This window comes from Cyprinodon tularosa, unplaced genomic scaffold, assembly GCF_016077235.1.
Source record: "Cyprinodon tularosa strain WSP-4 unplaced genomic scaffold, ASM1607723v1 ctg603, whole genome shotgun sequence".
In the NCBI taxonomy this organism is placed as follows: Eukaryota; Metazoa; Chordata; class Actinopteri; order Cyprinodontiformes; family Cyprinodontidae; genus Cyprinodon; species Cyprinodon tularosa.
Genome location: NW_024039345.1, coordinates 358,972 through 375,608, shown reverse-complemented (window position 1 = coordinate 375,608; position 16,637 = coordinate 358,972). Strand labels below are relative to the sequence as shown.

General features: G+C 40.6%; 2 protein-coding genes across 7 annotated transcripts in view; both read left to right on the top strand.

Moving 5' to 3' along the window:
- Positions 1–3,003, top strand: part of gabrr2a (gamma-aminobutyric acid type A receptor subunit rho2a) — a 73,196-nt gene extending 70,193 nt beyond the window's left edge. The window contains exons 9-10 of one of the 2 annotated variants that reach the window (XR_005282640.1): positions 467–2,179; positions 2,234–3,003. Coding sequence is in view for 1 of the 2 variants with exons in the window: in XM_038307209.1 (XP_038163137.1) it covers positions 467–820 (354 nt within the window). In the remaining variant the exon portion in view is untranslated. Of the gene's footprint in view, positions 1–466 lie in introns of both variants that reach the window. The other variant, XM_038307209.1, reaches the window with a different exon arrangement.
- A 1,430-nt stretch (positions 3,004–4,433) lies between these two features.
- syne3 (spectrin repeat containing, nuclear envelope family member 3) overlaps positions 4,434–16,637 on the top strand; it is a 29,466-nt gene continuing 17,262 nt past the window's right edge. For 2 of the 5 annotated variants that reach the window (XM_038307216.1, XM_038307218.1), the window contains exons 1-5: positions 11,999–12,188; positions 12,287–12,447; positions 13,860–14,032; positions 16,020–16,329; positions 16,430–16,585. In XM_038307216.1, coding sequence (XP_038163144.1) covers positions 12,161–12,188; positions 12,287–12,447; positions 13,860–14,032; positions 16,020–16,329; positions 16,430–16,585 — 828 coding nt within the window. In that variant the 5' untranslated portion in view covers positions 11,999–12,160. Of the gene's footprint in view, positions 4,578–11,998; positions 12,189–12,286; positions 12,448–13,859; positions 14,033–16,019; positions 16,330–16,429; positions 16,586–16,637 lie in introns of those variants that run through there. The other 3 variants (XM_038307221.1, XM_038307219.1, XM_038307217.1) reach the window with 3 other exon arrangements.

The following is a 16,637-nucleotide window of genomic DNA, read 5'->3' as shown; positions in this document are numbered from 1 at the left end:
TGGTGGTGGCACTGTATCGATACTTTTAAAAACGAGTATTGTATCCGGATACAACGTTTCAGTATCGATACTTTTTTGAGTTTCGATACTTTTGACAACCCTAAATCTTCATTTAAAACAGTTTAGGGTTTCAGCGGCTTTCCAGTTTTCTGGGAGTTTGATTTAAATTAGTGGAGCATAAAAAATAAAACCTGCTTCTCCACGTTTGGTTCTGTTCCTGTGTATGCAAAGTTGATCCACTGACAACAACTCTGTCATATATTTTTCTGCAGAGCCGTTTAGTGATTCAGTTAGACTTCCTCTTAGATTAGTTCCCCTTGCTCTCAGGGTCAGTTTTAGCTTTTAAATCATACTTATTTTGGGTCAGTTCTTCCTGATCTCATCTGTTACATAAGATAGATTTTAGTGGCTTTTTTAAAATAGGGTAGATTTTGTTCTCATGGTTTGTGTGTTTGCTCTTTCCCAGTCGCTACCCTGCACCTGCAGCATCTCCCAAACACGCACCATGACCATGTTGGATGGGACTTACAGCGAGGCCGACACCAACAGCCTAGCTGGCTACACCGAGGAGCCAATGGGTCCTGAGGATGAGCCCGAGCCAGAGCCTGAGCCAGAGGAGAAGCCAAAGGTCCCAGAGAAGTCAGAGCACATGGTGGTCCACCTGTCCATGAGCACAGAGCCCGCTGGCATCAAGAAGAGGAAGAGTCTACGCGCCCTCAACATAATCCAGAATACACATGCAATTGATAAATATTCTCGGATGATTTTTCCTGGATCATACATTTTCTTCAACCTTATCTACTGGTCTGTTTACTGCTGATTGACAGCTGGGGATCAGGGTGAGGCTGGCAAGGTAGAAACAAGCCGTTGTGATAAAGCTGGGGATGAGACTTTGAACAGTTAGTGTCCTACAAGATACACAAATAGAAAAAGGAGTCCAGCAGGACCTGAGGAGATTCAAAGGCTCTTCAATTATCTTTATCTTTCTGCTCCTGGGTTTCATTTTGCTCCAACAGCAGCTTGAATGTTGATATTTTAACAAGGAAACCATAAGCTCTATCACGTTACCTCTTAGTTATGAATGTTTGGGTCCAGAAGTTTTCATCCGTTTGTGGTTTAATGGTATTAAAACCTGAAACTGAGGAGGTTATTAACACAAAGAAAATGTCTCAGGTTAGGATACACAGAGGAGATTATCTGGTTATATTTATATCCATCTGAATGTAATATGCTCAGATTTAGTTTATGGGCTTTGATGGGATTCTGGTTTGCATGATCCTGTTGAGCTCAGCAGATGTCACCTCAGGAAATGTTAACCGCTCAGTCTAATTACATGGTAAAATAATCAGATATGAAACAGGGCAGCAGGTAGAAGGCACCTGGCGGCAGTTGTCATGGTAACAGGCGTTAATGATGGAAGTGAATTGGGTTGTGTATTTTCTTAGTTTTCAACTGGTGAAGTTGTTTATTACAGAGGATATCTAACTATAAAGAAAACTCTGGCTGAGATTTAGCCTTGAAGAGATTTCCACACATCATTAAGTAATTGGCTCTTTTCAGAGCGGAGGAATCAGAAGCAGTAATACATTTGATCTGTTATTAATTAAATATTTTCAGATTTCAAAGATTTTCAGCAATCAGGATTTCATTTGCTGCCCTTGTAAAATGTATACTCACGGCCTCTAACTGTAGAATATACCAGCTTACCTACATGTCAGCATCCGTAAAGCCTGAACACTGAAACCAGCTGATAGAATGACTCGGGTTTAGATTAGGTTCTGTTAAACCTGATCTCAACAACCATCTGATGGCAGCTTCAGACATGTTTCTGGGAAGCTGCCTTTTTTCAACCTGAGAAAACATTCTTGTGTTTATTTATATTATTATTGTAGGACTGATTTACTTCAGTGAAAAAAACTATGTGTATTATTAAATGAAAAAACTATGTAGATTAAACAACTGTGGAAACTGTTGAAAGAGAGCTTGCTTCTAAAGTTTTTATTAAATTGGGAAGGACTGCTAACAAGCTGAGATTGAGTCAATCAAAGATTATGAGCAGCTTTTTTAGGAGGATATCATGTTGGACGCCCTGCATCTGCGGCTCCGCCTCTGCAGCTTCACGAAGGTCTGCAGCTCAACATCCATCTGTAGCTCCGCCTCCGTCTGCAGCCTCATGGAGGTCTGCAGCTCGACATCCATCTGCAGCTCAACATTCTTCTGCAGCCTCATGGAGGTCTGCAGCTCGACATCCATCTGCAGCTCAACATTCTTCTGCAGCCTCATGGAGGTCTGCAGCTCGACATCCATCTGCAGCTCAACATTCTTCTGCAGCCTCATGGAGGTCTGCAGCTCGACATCCATCTGCAGCTCAACATTCTTCTGCAGCCTCATGGAGGTCTGCAGCTCGACATCCATCTGCAGCTCAACATTCTCCTGCAGCTTCATGGAGGTCTGCAGCTCAACATGCATCTGTTGCTCCACCTCCGTCTGCAGCTTTATGGAGGTCTCGGCTCAGTATCCATCAGCAGCTCTGCCTTCATCTGCATATATGTATCTATTTGCGGCTAAAGGTTGCATATCTGCAGCAGCCGAAGTTATGACTTTGACAACACACCTGGCTGCATCTGTCATCGTCATACCCGTCAGCTGTGGTTTCACAGCTGTCAGCAAAGCTGCTGGCAAGAGGTCTTGTTTCTGTTTCTGACTTGGCAGCTTTTCCAGCCAATGTAGGAGTCTACTGGTTGGATATTGTTCAACTAGGAAAATCTGTTTTCAATTTATCGTCAACATGGATAATTCAGATCATGATGTTTGGACACTGTCTGGGGAAATAGCTTCATCAAATCCATCCTGTTATAGAGCCTCAGATCTCCGGCTGATAAAATGTTTCAGTTTGACACTTGTGTGTTTGAGTTTGTTGGTTAAATTTCTGCTGGATAAATCTGACATAAAGAATGTTTCTGTGTTTGTAAAGATGTATTAAATATTACTGTCATAAACTGATTCGGTCTCTGATTTGTAGAGATAAGAAACAAATTCTTTGCTTGATCAGTGACACTGAGGCTGCTCAGTTTTTAATTTCCTCTGACATCTTAGTCTGAATCTGTCTTCATAGAGAAACATGATACAGTCAGTCAATCAGTGATACTTATGATGAGGGGTTTAGTGATCAGGGCACAGCATGAGTCAGTTTAGAAACTAAATTTAAATATAAAATTTACTTTTAGATTTTTTCCAAGCATTTTATACATCTTCTTATTTATAGAAGAAATTCAACACAACAGGTGTATTTTTCAAAATATGTCCCCATTTACTGATCTATGCTATTTCATGATTTTTTATCACACTTACATTTTTACTATATACCCAATACATTTATTATAATAGATAATTATTGACTTTCTGTTAGAGAAAGATTTTCCTAAACTGAAAGGATGTTTGTTTATGTACATTGAAAATGGACACACGGCTTGGCAAAAGGTTACACTGTTTCCACAACAGTTATTCATGTTTTAGTTTATTTAGCCACATCCATAGAAGTATTTTAAACCATTTTCTTTTTTGTGAGACACATAATGAGTAGAAACAAACCGAATCTTATTCTTGAGTTCAGTTTCTACCTGAACGATGGTTTAATCCTTACAATCTATACCTATCTAAAAACTCATTCACCAAGTGAAACATCTTATGCAGATTAATTCCACAGATTTGATGATTCTGGTGATTTTCAGCCTTTTTGCCGCTTAAATACAATGATTTTCCGCACAGAGTTGATGAAAACCCAGCATTTAACAACATTTTATTAGACAAATATAAACAACCCAATAAACATAGAGTGAAGGAGGCATATTTTCAATTCCCACCTAAAGTTTTTTGAAGTGTATTTCAAAGCTGACAAATATTATAATATTAAAAAATAATTACATATGATTATATGGCTCATAACAATATATTAAAAATATAATTGCTGCAGTATTACTTTAAGCAATCTTGATATCCCATTATAAAAATCTGGAGATGGGAAAAGGCTAAATAGGCTCTTTGTAGGTCTACAAATAATAAAATACAATTTCCACATTTTATAAACTCAGTTTACATTCATGTTTTTTTGTTTCATATCCTTTTTTAAGTTACTATTCAACGTAAACTCTTAATTTAATACAATTATTGTACTAATTATTAATAATTAAACTATCAGAAACATTTTGTTCCGCTTTTAATTTTATGCATTTGTGACCCTCTGCTTTCTCTGTGAACATGAGAAACTGAATTTTATGTCTTTACTTATATGAACAGCAAAGTGAAGCTGCTTTTCTTCATATTTTATATATGTTTTTATATTTTGAAAACGTTCTTCTGGCCAGTTTTCATTCACACTGTTGTGTTTAATTCACTACAAACACATGGCAACTGCATCATGAGAACTGTCGCCTCTCTATAATCCCCGAGCGGTTAGTGAACGCAGCACAGAGCTCCACTTCCTGTCAGCAGGAAGTTTCCCGTCATCACCGACCCAGAGTGTTTTTATAACTCTGCATCAGCCGGACTGAGAACCGCTCGGAAGCTGCCCTGAAGCTGTGAGTGTTTGTGGTTTGTTTAGACTTGTTTACACACTATTTGGTTGTTGTTTGTTTACCAAACATGGACAGTTCCGGTGCTAAGGAGCAGCTGCAGCAGTTGCTGCTTGGTGTTTTATGGGCGTCCTCAAAGAAATCAGTGTACTATAACCCGATCAGAGTCGCTGTTACTCCCGATCAGCTGAGATCAGAGCTCACTTATCTGTCAGACTCAGCTGGATTAATGGCAGCACCCGCCTGACGTCACAGAGCCGCGTCACTCTAACTGTTGGCCGTCAAACTGTAGTTTCCTAAATGACTTCCGGTTCTCTCTGCAGACCGAAGGTCAGGAAGATCAGATCTGAGTCCTGTGAAGTTTCCTCTGATTTCCCTGGCAGGTTTCGGTTCTATAACAGAACCATTCGCGTGAGGAGTCCCCTGAGATATGGGAGAGGATCAGGATCAGGGGAAGATTTACCATTTAGCAATACCGGGCAGGTGCCAAGGGCCCCAAGCTCCTGGGGGCCCCATAAAACTCGGTTTACATGAATGGTTAATACAACTTTTCCTTATTGGTGTGCATTAATTATATTTTTGATAAAAATCAGAACCTGCACAGGGACCCTAATTGCATTTTTACTTTATTCTTTTTTTTTTTTTTTCCTCTGACTGTCACATAAATAAACACCTTCTGAGTCAGCGATGGAAATTTCAGATCATGCAAAGAGATTCCAATTTTATTTTGTAGAGATATTATCAACGACTGTAAACAAACATGATTAATATAGCTGATTAATATAACAAAAAAGCTGATTAATAAGTTAAACTTGAATTTGATTAGCTGCTTCAGTTTCAGTTAAAGTTATTGATCAGAATAACACCTTGATATTTAAATATAGATATATATTATATATTATATATATATTATATTATATTATTTTTATTTATTTATTATTATTATTTTTTTATTTTTTTATTTTTTTTAAAGCTCTTCCTCACCCATCACTGGCGGTCTTCCCCCCTTTTTTCCTCCAAGCTCGGGTCCTCTACCAGAGGCCTGGGAGCTTGATGATTCTGCTCAGTATCTTTGCGGTTCCTAGAACTGCACTCTTCTGGGCCGAGATGTCTGATGTATTTCCAGGGATCTGCTGTAACCACTCTTAAAATTTGGGGGTCACTGCCCCGAGGGCCCCAATGACCACGGGTACCAATGATGCCTTGTCCTTCCAGGTTTTCTCCAGCTCTTCTATGAGCCCCTGGTATTTCTCTAGTTCTTCATGTTATTTTTTCCTGATGTTGCAGTCACTTGGTATTGCTATGTCAACCACAGCGGCTTTCTTCTGCTTTTTGTCCACAATCTCAATCTCTGGTTGGTTTGCTATTACCATTCAGTCCATCTGTATCTGGAAGTCCCACAGGATCCTGGCTTGATCATTCTCTACCACCTTTGGAGGTGTTTCTCACTCTGACCTTGGGGTTTCCAGCCCATACTCTGCACAGATGTTCCTGTATACTATTCCAGCCACTTTGTTATGGCACTCCATGTAGGCTTTCCCTGCCAGCATCTTGCACCCTGCAGTAATGTGCTGGATTGTCTCTTTGCACAGTCTGCACCTGGGGTCTTGTCTGGTGTGGTAGATCTGGGCCTCTATTGCTCTGGTGCTTAGGGCCTGCTCCTGTGCAGCCATGATGTGTGCCCCTGTGCTGTCCTTCAGTCCATATTTGTCTAGCAATTGGTAGGATTTCCTGATATCTGCCACTTCAGTAATTTTTTGGTGGTACATCCCATGTAGGGGCTTATCCTCCCATGATGGAATCTCTGGCACCTGATCTTCTGTTCCCCATTGTCTGAGACATTAACTGAGCACATGGTCTGTTGGAGCCTTGTCCTTGATGTACTTATGGATCTTGGATGCTCTTAAGCTCATTAGTCCTCGGCCTCCTTCCTTACGGCTGGCCTACAGTCTCAGGGTACTGGATTTGGGGTGGTACCCTCCGTGCATGGTTAGGAGCTTTCTTGTCATAACATCTGTGGCCTGTACAGTATCCCACCCTTTCGCCAGCTTGTTATTCCTGCAGGGTATCTGATTACTGGTAGAGCGTAGCTATTTCTTGCCCGAGACTTATTCTTGATATACAGGTGCTGGTCATAAAATTAGAATATCATGAAAAAGTAGATTGATTTCAGTAATTCCATTTAAAAAGTGAAACTTGTATATTATATTCATACATTACATACAAACTCATATATTTCAGATGTTTATTTTGTTTAATTTTGATGATTACAAATGACAACAAATGAAAATCTCAAATTCATCATATCAGAAAATTAGAATATTACTGAAGACCAATAAAAACAAAGGATTTATAGAAATGTTGGCCAACTGAAAAGTATGAACATGAAAAGTATGAGCATGTACAGCACTCAGTATTTAGTTGGGCCTCCTTTGGCCTGTATTACTGCAGCAATGCGGCGTGGCATGGAGTCGATCAGTCTGTGGCACTGCTCAGGTGTTATGATAGCCCAGGTTGCTCTAATAGTGGCTTTTAGCTCTTCTGAATTGTTGGGTCTGGTGTATTGCATCTTCTTCTTCACAATACCCCATAGATTTTCTATGGGGTTAAGGTCAGGAGAGTTTGCTGGCCAATTAAGAACAGGGATACCATGGTCCTTCAACCAGGTACTGGTAGCTTTGGCACTGTGTGCAGGTGCCAAGTCCTGTTGGAAAATGAAATCTGCATCTCCAAAAAGTTGGTCAGCTGCAGGAAGCATGAAGTGCTCTAAAACTTCCTGGTATGTGGCTGCGTTGACCCTGGACCTCAGAAAACACAATGGACCAACACCAGCAGATGACATGGCACCCCAAACCATCACTGACTGTGGAAACTTTACACTGGACTTCAAGCAACGTGGATGAAGTGCCTCTCTTCTTTTCCTCCAGACTCTGGGACCTTGATTTCCAAAGGAAATGCAAAATTTACTTTCATCAGAGAACATGACTTTGGACCACTCACCAGCAGTCCAGTCCTGTTTCTCTTTAGACGCTTCTGACGCTGTCTGTGGTTCAAGAGTGGCTTGACACAAGGAATGCGACAGCAGAAACCCATGTCTTTCATACGTCTGTGTGTGGTGGTTCTTGAAGCACTCACTCCAGCTGCAGTCCACTCTTTGTGAATCTCCCCCACATTTTTGAAGGGGTTTTGTTTCACAATCCTCTCCAGGGTGCGGTTATCTCTCTTGCTTGTACACTTTTTTCGACCACATCTTTTCCTTCCCTTCGCCTCTCTATTAATGTGCTTGGACACTGAGCTCTGTGAACAGCCAGCCTCTTTAGCGATGACCTTTTGTGTCTTGCCCTCCTTGTGCAAGGTGTCGGTGGTCGTCTTTTGGACAACTGTCAAGTCAGCAGTCTTCCCCATGATTGTGTAGCCTATAGAACTAGACTGAAAGACCATTTAAAGGCTTTTGCAGGTGGTTTGAGTTAATTAGCTGATTAGAGTGTGGCACCAGGGGCCATCAATTTTGAACCTTTTCACAATATTCTAATTTTCTGATATGATGAATTTGAGATTTTCATTTGTTGTCATTTGTAATCATCAAAATTAAACAAAATAAACATCTGAAATATATGAGTTTGTATGTAATGTATGAATATAATATACAAGTTTCACTTTTTAAATGGAATTACTGAAATCAATCTACTTTTTCATGATATTCTAATTTTATGACCAGCACCTGTATATAAACAATCACATGTATTTCATAATTTAAATATAATAAAGAGGGGCTTGTATTAACATTTAATATATTTACACTTAGTCAAACAGCATGATTTGATCTTTATATAGCCATTAATGTTGGCTGATAGTACATTATATTTCATGATCTATAACTCATTTATAAACAATCTATAGAACGACTAAAAGTACATTAATTTAACCCAGGAGATGGTTTGGGGCAGAACTGATGCCTACGATTCTGGGTATTTCCATCTGCAGTGTTTGTTTGAAGAGCCATTCTTCATCTGCCGTGTGCCTCTAAAACGACTCACAGCCTGACATCCATTTTTATAATTTTCCTTGTACTCATCACACTTCCTTTGTAAAGAAGGCTAATCCAGGGTTTTTCTCTACACACAAAGGATTTTTTGCTGTCTTCTAATAATGTCGTGTCAATTGTATTTCAGAGGACTGATTGCAGAGTGTTTTACATCCGTCTCTAGGCAACCATGACAGCATCACACACCCCTATCTGAGGAAGTCCTGCTTAGATGCTGGAGCCATGCTAGCCTTTCTATCTCTTGCATTTTAGTTTTTAAATTTGTTTGTTATAATCTTAACATGTGTAAAACAACCTCTGCCTAATATTTATTAGATAACAGGAAGGATGGCAACTCTCATTTTGATAAATGATAACATTTTCTTTATAAACATGAAATGATGGGAGTTCTAAAACTTCTCCTGCACCCTTGAGGATTGTTCAAGAGGCTCCATTTCTTTATCTTTTTCTAGATCTGATTCATCCACTGCTAATTTGTATAAACATGACCCAGCTCATTCTGAAGGAAGCTCACTATAGTTGGAACAGAGGAGGTGATATATCATGATCTGAAAATTATTGTGTGGAAACAATTTTAACATGCTTATATATATACACCACAGATCTACTCAAAATGTTTAAAAGGAAATATAAGAATACTTAAACTTTAAATATGTTTTGTCTCCTAACCTAGGTAATTTGTTCTGTTAAAAAAATAAAAATATGCCTTCGATCTAAAAAGTAACATTTTCAAAATGATAAAAAAAAAGTTTTCAGTATATTTTTTATTTAATTTAAAATCATTTTAATGAGAGAGAGAGTAACTGAAGCTTTCTTGGGATAAGTGAAGAATAATCACATAGTGCTCCCCCTCCTCCACCTGTTGCTGTACTATGCAAGTCAACTGGCTGGGAAAAAAATCTACCTATGAGAAACAAAGACAATAAAAAGTGTTTTAACCATCACTCTAATAGGGGGTTTTCAGTGACGTCACTGACCAGCTTCTGGTCCGCCATCTTGGGTGGCATATTATCGTTTATCATATATATCATGTCGCGAATGGATAAGTACGCCAGCACGCTAGAGCCACCAGATCATGGAACATATCTGAGGAAATGTTCCGTGATCGACCATATGGACCCCTATGCCCTCCACGGTGCCTTGTTTAGCACTAATCCAGATGATTGGCCAAATGTAGAGCATGGTGACATAGTTCATTACCCAGTGTTCAGTGAAAACCCTCTGCACACTCTTGAGGAAATGAGAGCGTACAAGGGTCTAGAGGCTCACAACCAGTTCACATCTGGTTGGGTACGAGATGTCGAAGTGATGTACATGAAGGAAATCGCCATCATACGTGGACGGGTGAGTTTTAATAAGATGGTAAAAATGTAAACAATCCGACGCAGGGCTCGCTATGCTAGGTGGCTAACGGCCGGCGGTGCGCGAACAGTTCCAAAGCTACAAGTCCTTGGAGTCTCATGTGCAGTTTACGAATGGATGGGTTCAGGAGCTGCAGCTCATAAAGCCAGCAAACAGTGCTAACCGTTAGTGCTAACAACCACTCAGGCATGTAATGTACTTTTAACTAGCTGCTATGTGTTTCAAAGGTTTGGTTGGTAACGTTAGCTGCCAAACCTCCCTAAACCCTCCGGGTTTTTCACATATTTGAGCCTTTTCCTGCGGGTTGAAATCAAGTTAAGGTGAAATTAATCAAATTAAAACACGGCTGAGAGAGGGAGTCCAGTACGCGGTAGTCATAGGCAGTAGTCTGAGTAGCGGCGGCGGAGACGGTCAACATTGCGGCCACGGAAAGTAATACGTCATGACGCCCAAGCCCTATTATTAATATATTATTACATGTTTTAAATGCTTGACAGTTAATTACCTGTGACAAAGTGAGCACTGCAGACTCTGGCGTGTTCCAGCTTAACACCGTCCAAATCGGACCTGGATATCCGTGTCAGGCATAGGTGACAGCGTTGTTCAGATAGCTGTTTTGTTTTTTCACATTGATTCACGATTACGGCTGGTATGCGATAGAAAGAGCGTTGATCTCCACCTCCACGGGCCGTGCAACCAACAATTACACACGATTTCACCATTTTTCACTGTCAATACTGCCTAAGGCTGCCACCCAATATGGCGGACGCGCTGAGTAGTCACGTGAGCATGACGTCACCTGAAAACCCCCTATTCAGGTAATGTAGCTTAAAAACAACCATTAAAAAGCTTTGAGCAGCATATCTGTTAAACACCTGAGTTCACACCCTGATTACTGGAGCAGATCCCTCAACTAGGTAAAAAAAATCATATCTTTTCACTTTTATTATTGAAATAATTTTCAACTAATTTAATAATCGATTAACTGGCATATAGAGACTGTTAAAAAGGCCTTTATCTGTCAAAGCGACCTGCTTAGAGCAGTAATTATACCAAAGTTGGAAAAAAAGATATCTAAACATTTGGAATTAAAGATTGAAAAACATTTTTTTTTTCTGTCAATATGCTCTATCCAGAACACCTAAAGTGGAAAAGTTCTAATTTCACCTGCTTTGATTTTGTAAAAAGTCTTCCTTATCTGCAGCCCTAATCTGTTCAGGAGAAATCTCTAAACAGCAAAATTAGTTTAATATGGTGAGAATTTCTTAAAACAATTAAAGAAAGATATTCTATTAATCTAGAACAATTTATCAGCAATATACACTCTCATAATGTGATTTTTGCATTGATTTAGTAACTGTTTTTTTTTATTTATATCTTAATTTGTTTTCATTTTTTTTCTTAAAACTTTTCTTTTAATGTAGAATCAAGTTTTTACTTGTTTTTTGTTTTGTTTTGTTATGATGGTTTAAAGTGCTTTACTTAGATAGTTTGACCTGAAGTCCTTTTTTTCAAATGTGAGAGAGTAAAAAAAAAAACTGTTTGGCTGATTTGAATCTGAAAGTACGGTGGCTGTGAGAGGACAAACTTTCAAAGTGCATTTACTGGATACATCCCCCCCTATTATTCAGAAACATCTGTAGACTTAAACGCCTTTTAAAGCAAACCTTAGATTGTTTTTCAAGGAGTTTAAACACATTTCCTTCCTGTAATGTTTAAATGTGATGTAAAAAAAGAAAAAAGTGGAATTATCAAGAAGCAGTTAAGCTCAGAAAATTCCAAACAAAGATTTTAAGTTAGATCATTGCAGCTACAGAAAAGGTTAAAGCTTAGAGTGGCACAGACAGACCATCTGAACCGTATTTTTGTCTTTGACTCAGAATCTTTGCACCCGTGCAGTAAAAGGGAAGAATGCTCACTGTGGTTAAAGTGAGTCATTCAGGAAAACCGCTGTTACTCTGCTCACTCTGAAAGTGGAAGCAGTTCTCTTAGCTCCTCCCCGCTTCGTGTTTCACTGCAGTTAAACTTCTAACATTCCAGCTTTAGCTCCTGAGGGAACAACAAGTTATTCAACAGATCTGAACGCTGCACAGAGTATTCATGGAATTTGTTTCGTTCAGTCGCGACAAACTGCTGGAGATTTAATAACATTTTTACTCAGAAACAAAGAAGAAAAAGAAGAATGCAGCCCTCTGAGTCACAACCTGAAGGTCTCAGCTTGATGCTCTTACTGGGCAAAGATAAAAACCATAGCAGCAGTGGTACATAGCCTTCTGGTTCTGGTTACATCTGACCTATCCCCTTTCAGCAGGTTCTGGTCCAGCCATGACCCAGAAGGAGCAGCAAGAGTTCGCGGCCTGCTTGCAGGAGGCCCTCGCTTGGATGCAGAGCGTCCAGGAGCAGCTTAAAGGCAACGATAATACACAGGGGCCCCGAGATGCCTTGGAGGCTCGACTCAGGGAGACTGAGGTAAGGCGTTTATTCTCAAAGATTTCATTGGATATATTATAAAAACCCAATCACTAGAATGGGGTAGAGATGTGGTTTGATTTGCTTTAATCAGAAACTGCAACTTGGTTTGAATCAGTGATAAAAAAAAAATCAGTTTGACAGAATGTTGCATCGCTGCATGCAGTTTTACGAGCCACACCCGCCGTGGGTGGAGTCCAAGCTGGTGTTGTAGTCGGTGGATGGTTTGCTACATCTCAAGCTTCTGGCAATGAGCAGCAGGCTGTGAATAATCACCAGATCTGCTCCTGCAGCTGAGGAGTGCATCAGCTTTTTATTTGGAGCCCCCTCCCTCTTGTTTTTACCTAAAGGCCTCACCCTCATGAAAACTGCATGGAGTCTGTTTCTGCAGAAACCAGCCAGCAGAACCAGTTTAATTTGTTCTGGATTTCTGTTTTCATTCTTTTGAAGACATTAAATTTACCTTCATGCTTTAATTGCCGAGATGTTTTTGTTTCTGAGGAGACCTGTTGTGTTTTCTTCATGTTTTTTTTTTCTTGCCCAACACATATTATCACAAAGAAATCCACTTTCTCCGTGTTTATCAAAGCAAACATGCAACACACATAGGATAAACCCTCTTCAGGCTAAACCCACTGCTGCAGATGAGCTGTCTTCTCTTACCTTTAAAGTCATCTTGATAAATAATTCTTCAAACCCCTTTAAGATCTTTCAACTCTTTCTTTTGAAATCTTTCTGCCTTTGCTCTTAATTAATCTAAGGAAGCATAAAAGATAAATATGATTTGTGAATTCCAACACACGTCTCCAGCAGATGCACCTTTATGTTTGCAGATGCCACATCCTGCTGCTCACTGCTGCTGATGTCATTAAACTCCAATTCCATCAATACAATAATCTCTGCAGGAGTTCTGTTGTGCTCTGGTCCTCTTTCTCAATCTTTTTCTATAGAATCAGCAGCATTTATATTAAAATAAAGCAACACTAGACAGCTCTGTTATATATTCCCTTTGCAGGTATATGTGTTGTTGTCCCTGAACGTCGTCCATAGGAGCTCAACTTGTTTATCTGATCTCTGCAGAAAAGGTTCTTCAAACCTGATCAGGCTAAAAAAAAATATTTCTGAGGACCTTTTAAGGGTTAAAACATAACCGTCTGATTTGCTGTTTCTCTTTCTACCTAATAGCTCTGTTTGAATTAATTTCATGTGGACGATAACAATATAAACCAATCAGCAACTGTTGTATTGTGTTTCTATTGCAGGATTAAAAATAGGAAAGAGAAGAGGAAGTTTAATGGTTTCATTGTTAGCTTTGAGCAACACATGTGGAAGAACTATCTGTTGCTACTGCGAAGAAGAATTTGGCTAGAAAGGTGTCTGGATTTTAATATTTTCTCCACCATCATGTACAGAAAATCCATCATTCGGAAGATACAGGTCGGATGAAAGTGGAACAGGTGTTGATGGCGGCAGAGAAACTTATGCAGAGCGAAGATGAGGAGCTTAAGAACAGCACTAACAGCAAACTGAAGGAGCTGAAGAGCCAGTGGGAGGACACAACCACCTACATTGTCCATTGTCACAGGTAACCTTCTCAGCCTTCATCCTGTGACTCTTTGTTTGTTCCATGTTGCCTTTAGTCTGACAAAGGTTACCTTGTGTGCTCTATGTTACCGTCTGTATTTCATTGCTTATGTTCTTTGTGGTAATATATTGCATGGCTTAAAAGTTTAATTTTAGTTTCCCAAATGGTAGAAACGAATGTGTTGGCTAAGGCAGCAGTTAGAATAGAATAGAATAGAATAGAATAGAATAGAATAGAATAGAATTCCACTTTATTTGCATTACACTGTGACATCTATCCAGAAGTGCTATTCAGGATATAGATATGTGCACAAAGACTATGTATGTATTAACTATAAATGGTATATATATGAACAGAGAGTAATTGTAAGAGGCTATACAATAAATCTATATATGAAACTATATACAAATTATACAGAAAGGTTAGGATATGGATTATGTATATATTAGTGGGGTTATAAAACAGAATAAATAATAACAGATGATAGCAGATAAAAGATTAGCAGATTATATACACCTATAGATGAGTAGTGCTTGTAAGCGAGGATGTGTGTGTGAGGACAGTCCATATGTTATTGTTTTGTGTGTTAGGTTTTTTTGGGTTTTTTTGGGGGGTACAGTCCTTTTAGTTGGTGTCAGGAGGCGTTCAGGAATGACGGCTGTGGGGAAGAAGCTCTTCTGATACTCCTGAAGACGGGAGTGAGAACGGTGTGTGTGCAGGACCGGTGGAGTCTTTGGAGATTTTCCCGTCCCTTTTCAGACACCGCTTCCTGAAGATGTCCTCGATGGCAGGGAGGGTAGTTTTCACCATCCTCTGCATTGCCTTCCGGTCCGAGGCAAAGCAGTTCCCATACAAACTATGATACAGTTGGTAAGGATGCTCTCAATGGTGCAGTAGGAGAACTTCAGGAGGATCCCTGAGGACAGATGGTTCTTCCTTAATAAAGAAGAGGCGCCGATGCGCCTTTTTGATGAGCTTATAGCTGATGGTCATCCATGCCAGACCCTCAGAGATGTGGATTCCCAGGAACTTAAAGCTGTCCACACGCTCCACCGCCGTCCCCTTGAGGATGGGTTGATGTGGGTCAGCGTTCCTCTTGACGTCCACGACGAAAAGACGCAAGTTCCTTGGTCTTTTCATGGTTCAGCTTCAGGTTGTCTGTTCCGCACCATTCAGCCAGACAGTCCAGCTCCTCCCTGTGGAGGCCTCATCGTTGTCTCTGATGAGTCCGATCACTGAGGTGTCGTCATCAAACTTGATGATGGAGTTGGAGCCATGGACGGGTCTGCAGGAGAGGGTGAGGAGGGAGTCGAGGAAGGGACTCATCATGCATCCTTCTGGCACTCCGGTGTTTATGGTGACAGTGGTTGTCCAGCCGGGAATGTTGGGGCCGACTTGTCAGGAAGTCGAGCAACCAGTTGCACATGAGTGAACTAATGCCGAGTTAGTTAGTTTTTCCCTGACCTTACATCTAGGGAAGTGCGGGATTCATCAGAACTATTTTCTGGTAAATCAGAGCACTGATTCCCCCCTGATGTGCTTGTTTCTTCTTAAAAAATTTGTTATTTTCTTACTCTGGGAATAAAGAAACAATCCAGGAAGGGAGAAAATGCCAGCAACACAACATGAGAGGTTGGTATCTGAGCGGTGGGAAGCGTAAATATCTCAAAGGGTTTTGCGTGTGAAACAGACAGATAACAAAGGGAGAAAGCTGCTCAAGAGTCTGGAATGTCATGTTGTCAGCATGCAGTCCAACAGTCAAGAGATGTTTATTTTCTAAATGTCACTTTAACATTTAGGTTTAAAAAAGGAGCCGTATTAATAACATCTGTGTTAAATGCCTTTCTGGCCCTGAATGCACACTAGTCTGATCCCTGCTAAGAACAGAAATGATGCAAGACTCTGACTCTGAAAGGAGTTGCACCGTAGGAGAAGTGAGGCTAAAATGAAATAAAGTTTCCTAACATTCCTGTCTATGTCTTCGCAGCCGGATCGAGTGGGTGTGGCTCCACTGGAGCGAGTACCTGAAGGCGTACGAGGAGTTTGAGGTGTGGCTCACCAAGCAACGGCGCTCTCTGGACAAGAATGTGGAGCTACAGCTGGGCCCAAAGGAGAAGCTGTGGCAGCTGGACCAGCACAGGGTGATGGTGAGCGACGTCGACAGCCAGGTGGCGCTGTTGGAGAGGCTGCTGGACGAGGCAGCCGCACTGCATGGCAGAACGCAGGACCAGAGCGTTGACAAACAGGCCCAGCAGAGAATGCAAGAGGACTATAACAACATCCGGGATCGAGCCAGGGTGGGACATGATCAGAATCTGGTTCAGACTGATTGGATCCAGACCTGCTGAAAACATCTTAGATGATAATAACTGTTTTTTTTCTCCCCTGCTCTGTTAGGAGCGGCTGATGCTGCTGCAGAAGATCAGCGATGAGCACCAGACGTTTCAAAGCCGTGTTCAGAAGTTTGAATCCTGGCTGGTATCTAAAACCAGAGAGCTGACCGAGCTGATGCAGCTGAAGGAAACCCCTGAGAACAAGCTGAAAGCATTAAAGGTCGGTCAAAACGCTGACAATCATTGTCTCAACATCTGCTGGTTCTAGGCCT